Source organism: Dermacentor variabilis, chromosome 3 (assembly GCF_050947875.1).
Source record: "Dermacentor variabilis isolate Ectoservices chromosome 3, ASM5094787v1, whole genome shotgun sequence".
NCBI lineage: Eukaryota > Metazoa > Arthropoda > Arachnida > Ixodida > Ixodidae > Dermacentor > Dermacentor variabilis.
In genome coordinates this window covers 55,280,440-55,288,508 of record NC_134570.1, presented here as the reverse complement: position 1 = coordinate 55,288,508, position 8,069 = coordinate 55,280,440, and the positions used below count along the sequence as shown (strand labels likewise).

At 49.2% G+C, this 8,069-nt stretch overlaps 1 protein-coding gene across 1 annotated transcript; it reads left to right on the top strand.

Moving 5' to 3' along the window:
• The first annotated feature begins 976 nt into the window (after positions 1-976).
• On the top strand, positions 977-7,532 carry LOC142573963 (uncharacterized). The gene is made up of 3 exons (XM_075683163.1): positions 977-1,019; positions 3,348-3,498; positions 6,924-7,532. Exons 2-3 carry the CDS (start codon positions 3,363-3,365, stop codon positions 7,271-7,273), a joined length of 486 nt encoding a protein of 161 aa, XP_075539278.1. The 5' UTR covers positions 977-1,019; positions 3,348-3,362; the 3' UTR covers positions 7,274-7,532.
• The last annotated feature ends 537 nt before the right edge of the window (positions 7,533-8,069 follow it).

Genomic DNA, 8,069 nt, shown 5'->3' with positions numbered 1-8,069 from the left:
AAGAGATGTCGGACCACATCGCCACAAGAGAGGTACAAGTCTATCAAGTTTGACGCATTGTGCGTTTTTCTTCTGCCCGGGAACCGCGAACATTTCAGCTTGGCGACATGTTCTTCGTAAATGGCATTGCTACGGTCACGATGTCGGGCTGTTGACACGCGTGCAACCGGCAACATAAGCTCGGATCGGGGAATACCTTGTAAGTGCCATAAATGGCACCGCGCGAGCGAGCAGGATCTAGCGCCCACCACACTCCGATTTCCCTGTTCGAGTAAGCGAGCAATTGGGCAGTTTTCTCATTAGGCAAGCGCTCGAGCACTTTGGATGGAGTATATATAGAGGGTGTCTTGGCTAACTTTGGCCAAGCAGTTCAACGAAAAAAGAAAAAAAAAAAACGCGGGGCAAGATGCAATTGTAAGACCTACGGTGTACGGTCGTCAGACCTCTGACAACTGAATACCGTGGGGTTTCATACTTGTAGCTTGCATTGTGCTTTTTTTTATTTTTTCATGGAACGGCTTGGCTAACGTCAGCTGGGGGACACTGTATGTTGCACCGGAAAGGACGGGTCAAAGGCTGGCGAACGTGGCGGGGCTTCTAGGTCACCAAATGTATCGCGAAAAACGGACAGTGACTGTAAAATAATGCATGTAAAGAGTCTTAAATACCGCGACTTTGCGCCGCAGAACCAGACATCCTAATTCTCTAAACTTCATGCAATAGAGCTATCTAATGGTAGCGGTACTTGGAAGTGGCCTTGTACGTAACACACTGTTAACTTGCGAATAATATTGTTGAGAGACACGTTATCGAAGTAATGAAACATACGATCATATTTTAAATGTAATAGATTTACTTTGCCGTTGCGCCTATTTCAAGCAGCACATCTGTGTGACAAAAGACACGTGCGGGTCGCGGGATGTGGCGTCGAGTGCGCTTGAAGGCTTGAAGTGTTTTCGGCTTTTCTCCTAATACAGGTGCGCCACGATGTACCGTCCGTTATACACCAACTGTCTCAGGTAAGTACATAAAATGACTCTTCTCAAACTGCTTCTCAAGCTCGTCGCTAGTATCTAAATCAAAGTATGTGGCATTTTCGTTCCGCCTCCCCCCCCCCTCCCCCTTTGCTGTAAACGAAGGTTCTGGATCTAATCGCCCTAAGCAAAAATAGTATTCGGTTCCGTTTACAAGTAAATGTATGTGTTGCGAAGTCATGACGCAGAATGTGATCACGTGGGAGCATGACAGCGGACCGGCTCGCTCGGTCGTTAGCGCTGCAGCATCATGCCGCGTAGCAAACGACAGCAGACGAATAGCAGCCTAGCAGACGACCGAGCGAACCGAAGTGCCAAGATGTCGCGCTGTCCTGTTTCCACGTGACTGCATTCTGCGTCACGACGTTGCGACACATACGCCTCCTTGTAAGCGAAACCGAAACTGGGCGTAGAAAAGGCTGTATGCAACCGGCTCCCGCTAGTTCGACCTCTGTTAGTTCGGCTTTTCGCTTAAGTCGAACTCTCTGGGAAGTTCCGGCGAGAAACCACTCATTGGGCTGTAGAAGGAAAACTGGTTTACTTCCAACGCGAAAGCAAGCCGCTTCGGTTAATTCGACCCCCACCGCTACGCACCCTTATGTGCGTAGCGTTTAATACGTGGGTTGTTCAATAAAGGCAGAGAGGGATGCTCTAAAACCGTCATTTCTGAAAGTTATTGATCGGCACTTTTATCCCTTTCTATACGATCCCCAGTAAGTGAAATGCACGCGTCCTGCCGTTTCTGCCAAGTCTAGAGAACACCAGCCGAGACGTCTTTCGACACATGTCGATGCAGCGTCCCTTTTTACCGTTGGGTACGCATAAATAAGCCTAAGAGTGCCGCAACTGGCCTGTAAAACGGGTAAGTCGTTCGTTGTGATGCTTTGACATGGAACGAGGCGTATAGCTAACCCTCTGGAGGCAACTTCGAAGTAGGCCCAAGACGTGTCAAGACTCACGTTACCTACAGGCTTGGCAGGAACCGTGGGATGCACGCATTTCACTTACTGGAGACTATATAGAAAAGGATAAAAGTGCCTATGAATAATTTCTAGACTAAGATTTTAGAGCATGAATTCTCAGTCCTTATTGAACAAATCATATAGAAGCTTGAGATCACAATAAGTCCAGCAGGCTGCAGTGTCGAGAGCGTCCCGCTGGATCGAGTTACCGAGTGCGGCTGATGTTGGTGTTGTGCTCAACCCTGCGGCACTTTAACTTTTCAGACCGACGCTTAGCGCTTAAACATGTCGGCGCTCTTCGCCGCAAGGTGGTCATGAGATCCGTTTCAATAGCAAAAAGCAAATATACATTGCAGACTACGCCAAGCAAAAAAAAAAAAAAAAATCATTTTGTCGCAGTTGGTTATAAAGGGACACTAAAGCGAAACGACAAATCAGTTTAGACTAATTAAGCATTGTTTGAGAACCCTGCAGGCTGTCATTTAAAAAAAAGAAATAGTTTGAATATTAGATGAGAAAGTGAAGGTCCAAGTGCCAGTATTTGAATTTCGCGCTGAAACCCCAGCGCCGGTACGTCAGCGTGACGTCAGGGATACCAAAGTATGTTTTCGCATTTGGGCCGCGTTGGTTGAGTAAAGGTTCCCGAAACTTGCCATGTTGAATATTTGGTTCCTTTAGAACACAATGTAGTCAATCTGTACCGCTAGGCCCTTAGTAGTAGGCCCTGGAAGATGCCATCAAAATCCAAGACGTCACAGACCCCAGGTGTGGGAACTTAAGTAGGCGCTGCCACCCGTATTTCGTTCTTGCGCTTTTTCTGGCTTACCAAACGTCTTATCGTCGCAAGAGTGGTGTTTTTGGTGTTGTATAACAGTAATTTACTGATGCAGAAGAAATAATTTTTCACTTTAGTGTCCCTTTAATTCGACCTTTGCGGCAATTCGACCGAATCCCGCGGACCCGCCAGGGTCGAATTAACGGGAGTCGACTGGTTACTTTTCAAATTTTGCTGTTCAGGACGGCCACCTACGAAGAAGACTCGTGTGACTCTAATAATTAAAGGCTAACGTAGTCTTTTATACTCTTTGTACCGGCGCTTTGCCTGTCCTGGCCTACAAATCTGCAACTTGTCTTCGCTCTCGTTAACGATGAAGACTTACGATGCATTGTATAAATCAAATCTTTTGCCCGGACCGGTACCATCGGCGCTGCTGTGCATGTTGCGCATTAGCTAATTTCGTAGTTCTCCTCTTGCATCGTATGCTGTACCCTGTGCAGCGTAGTCTCTCGAGCTGTCATACGAGCCACGCAGAAAAGAAAGTTGACTGCGGCCTACGCATGCGCACCACAGGAGGAGCTTCTGTACATGCGCGCCAAGGGCCTCTCCTGGAAGCACATCGAGGAAACGGAAAAGGCCGGCGAACGTCGCCGCAGGGCCGCCGCCATCATCCTCTTCCTTGCTTGCGGCAGCCTCGGCTGCTTCCTCTGCGTCAGGGTGTACAGTGAGTCTTCCCCCCAAATGGTCTAGCTGTGGCAGACTGCTCGATGCATAGCTACAAATGTACGAGTTGTCGAAAAAAAAAAAAAAAGAAGGTTCGACGGCGACTCAACCTCCAGTTGAAGTCTATCACAAACTTCTTTCTGAGCTAATTGGGGCTGAGGATGGGGCGCGAGTCGTCGTCTGGCGTCACAAAGCAGAGTGTACAGGTCTTGTGCTATGGTTTTAGGTGTGACGTGCCCATCACTCTCTCCCCCTCTGACGAACTTCGTAAAGTGCAGCGAAAACGACGAATTGCGTCAGCCATTCAGAAAGAAAAAAAATCGGCACTTACGTCATCGTGGTTGCCATCTTGGGGCACCACCACGTCGAGAAACTGCGCTAGCAAGAAACCTGACAGCACGATAGGGGCGTCTCGCGCTGAGCGACAAAAGTAAAAGCTATGATTACTCCGTGAAAAAATAAAGTAATTTCACGAAAAGTGAGAAAAATCGAATAGAGGTTCAACCTCTAGTTGACCATGGCAATTATTCTTAAACTCGCAGAGTCGTAAACGACAGCGTGTGCATCTTCGACCAGAGGCGTAGTGTCTTAGCCATCGCGTGCGAGAACGCTAGCTGTCATGAGAGAGGAATGCGAGAACCTTACTACCGGTGCCACTTGTACCGTACGGCGGTACCATTGGTACCAATACCACTGCAGCACCGGTACCAGATCTATCTCCGATATCGGCGCACATTTTCAGACTGCGCTATCTCTGGGAACGGTCTATGAAAGAGGCAAGAAACATACAATGATACGGGTAGGTGGAGTAACTCGCTAAGAAATGCATCATCTTTAAAAAGAACAAAATGTATGAGTAATAATATGTTGGCAGTGGCGTCGTCGTGGCCGCCATGTTCAGGTACTGGCAAGGTGAGAATCTGCCTCTGTGACGTAACGTAAAAAATGTGACGTCATCGGGGTCGCCATACGTTCGGGTACTAGCAGAGTGAGAAGCCGTGCCTGTGACATCAAGTAAAAAAAAATATATCCATTGTCCTCCGCTGATCGGCCTCCGCGCGACGCCGACTGAGTGGAAGCTTCACTCACGGAAGGATCAGTGGCGCACAATGGGCGAGACCACCATCGCTTCTTAGAACGCACAGCCGGCTCTCGTTGTTGATTGGCTGACACGGACCCTTGCCTTCCCTGTAGTGTACGGAATTTGTGAGACATAGAGTATGGGTCTGCAGGCTCCAAAGATGCGACACCTGGACCTAATCTCGACGTAATAAGACGTATTGTCAATGGCGAAATCCCACCGAGAATCGCGTTTATCAGTGCCATCGAGTAGATAACCTATCTATATGCATAGATATACATACTTATACATTGGTGCTCATTATTCTGCGATTAGTAGGCGGACTGGCGACATTAGACTTTTTTTGTCAGTTTTACTGCCTATATATGTTCAAAGAACACAAAAAATTAATTTAGATGTTTATCGACTACAATAGGTTACAGAAATAGGCTTGTTAACGACTTTTTTAACATGTCTTAACTGAATTTTATTTGTTTACAGAGATCGGACAAGGAGATGCAAACACTGCGTAGAAAGCATACACGAACTCTCCTTAGACAGCCCGTGTACCGTTTTGTAGACAAGAGGGATGGCAACACAGTCAACGTAAAGTCTATAGACAATCTATAAACTGTTTGTTTCATCTTTTTAAAGAGAGGCGTCCTTCCTTCTTTCGCTTCTTTTTTTTTTGGTAGCTGCACCGCAGTGCTCGCTTGTGTCGCGCGAAGCCAGCCTGTCAGGCGTCCGTTATGTTTGTGTTGTCGCGCACGACTGCAGGCGGCGTCGCAGACGCTCCCACAGGCTAATTGTTTTATTGCAGTAGCGATTATATGGACACTCCAGGCGGTTCTATGCCGCCGCCGTCACCGTTATGTTCCGTATTAAGTCCAAAGGCGACAACACCGCCGCCGTATGCTGTACGGGCAAGCGAAGGCGTGCGAGGGTGAGACGACCATCGCGGCTCAATCTCGCACGCGCAAAGGAGGAAAGCTGGGAGGAAGCGTGCCGTCCTCCGTCGCGCGCAAGGAACCGGTAGAGAGGAGAGGTGGAGGGGGGGGGGCTTTGTACTTCGACAGCAACTGCGTATGGTGCGTCCGCGCGCTGTCGCGCGGGCTTTATCTGTTTTTTGGGGGGCACAGTATAGGTGAGCCGACGGCTCGTAGCTTTGGGTGTGCATTCTGTTCTCGCCGTTCAGTTCACGTCGAAGCGAGAGGCAGCACGAAGGTCACTTCGCTCGCTGCTGCTGCCGCGCTTCCTCGCGCTAGCGTTTTGAGAGCGAGTGCCCGCAGTCATCGAGCGTGGTGGGTGTATGTTTGCCTGTGCGTGCTGACACCGTGCTTGCTAATTTAGTTGGTAAGCGAGTGTTTACACGTTTATGGGGCCGATAAAACTACTATGCTTACTAATTATGGCTGCCTACTAATGTACAATAACCTTCCGTGGTTGCTTAGTGGCTATGGTGTTGGGCTGCTAAGCATGAGGTCGCGGAATCGAGTACCTGCCACGGCAGCGGCATTTCGATGGGGACAAAATGCGAAAACACCGGTGTACTTAGATTTAGGTGCACGTAAAAGAACCCCAGGTGGTCCGAATTGCCGGAGTCCTTTACTACGGCGCGCCTCATACTCAGATCGTGGTTTTGGCACGTAAAACCCCGTAATTTAATTTAATTTACTATTGCAATCGATGCTTCGCCTTTCGGGAGAAACTGCGACTTTTTTGCTACAATTCCGTCATCCCCTCTATCATGTTTTTACAGTTGTTTTCGAAAGTTTCTTTCTTTTTCAAAATTTATTTCCCGCGTTTACGAATTTACTCTTGTATGTTCATCTATCCCGATTACAGTCAGCTCATTTCGTCTCTTCCAGTGCGTTACCGAGAGCTGGGTAAGTATGCGTACGACGCGCCCTCTTAACACGTAGATCGTTCACGCGTTTCAGTGAAACAATTTATATATTTGCTACTGGACGACATCTAGTAACTGCACCATTTCCACAAGACTTCATCTGAAATATCTTTTTTTATGTTCTGAGGGCAGGAATTAGTAAATATGACCAGCACGCGAGAAGGAATGGTGTCCGCGTGTGCACGCCAGCGTCGTGAACTGAAATGCGAAGGCATACCATGACATGCTCTAACCTAACCTAACCTAACCTAACCTATAGCTTCATTTCAATCTGCAGCTGGTTCAAAAGACGCGTAGATGTTTTTGTCTAGTTTGTAATGGTTTTGACTGGTGAAGGACGGGGAATCGGAGCGACGGTCCAGCTGTATATGAAGCAGCTTAACATTTTGACGCGGGGCCTACGGAATCGACCACCAGCGCTTCTAACGAACATCCTCCGACACGCACGCGCGTCCTGCAGCTGTCGGTGACACGACCACGGAAAGCGATTTCTTCGTGTGGACGGACAAGCCCGGCGTGCTCAACTCCACGCACGAGTGGCCGAGCGCGTTGCCCGCCGGGCAACCGACGCGGCAGGTGTCGGCCGGACTCGGCGGCGGCGGCGGCTCCAGATTTGCCTTCGCCCCGGAAAAGCCGGTTCAACTCGGACGTCTGCGCCCCGGTGCCGAGCTCGCTGCTCGTCCCACGAACAAGGATGGATTCCTCGGCTCTTCAACGACAGCGGCGGCGAACGCGCCTGCTTCGTCGGACGCGACCGTCGCGCCGACGGAAGCGAACTCGGGACCTCCCGGCGATCGCGATAGCGATTAGTGCGCGCGAACGTGTTTGACACGGTTGCGGTTAAGTCAAGTGGCCTTCGTCCGCTGCCAGTCCTAATCGATTTCACTTATTCCTTTTTTTTTCTTTTTGTGTTTTTGTTTACGTAGTCTTTCTTCTCGGGATTCCACTCGAAGCGTCACCTAGCTGGCTCACCTATGCTATAGAATGCTGCTGTTCCTGCGCGCGTCAGCCGTCTCGTAAACAAACTTCCCTTTTTTTTCCAGTAATAAATCGGTCTGTTCACATTTCAGCTGTGTTGCTTTTTGTCTTTAGATTGGCAGTATCTGCTAAGAAGTTAGTTGGAACAGTCAGTCAGCCATAAAACTTTGTTATCGGTACTGGGAATGATGACTTCTGCCACCACACCAGATGGCCCTGGTGCAGCGACCCGGATTTCTACTTCCGGAGCAGAGCTGGCGAGCAGGGTCCACTTTTGCGAGCCTACACTCTAAGAACAGTTTACACCCTTTGGCGTGCCCCTTCTGCCACACGGTAATCGTCATCTGCCTTGATGCGTTTCCTTTCTTTAACGCTGCGAGCCCGGAACTTTCCACTAACGAATGGCACGCGCGTTATCAGCATAGAACAGTTTACACCCTTTGGAGTGCCCCTTCTGATAACGCGCGTGCCGTTCGTTACTGGAAACTTCCGGGCTCGCAGCGTTAAAGAAAGGAAACGCATCAAGGCAGATGATTATCGTTGTGTGGCAGAAGGGGCACGCCAAAGGGCGTAAACTGTTCTTAGAGTGTATAAGCTTCTGGAATTCTGTCGCGTGGCGGGTCTGTGC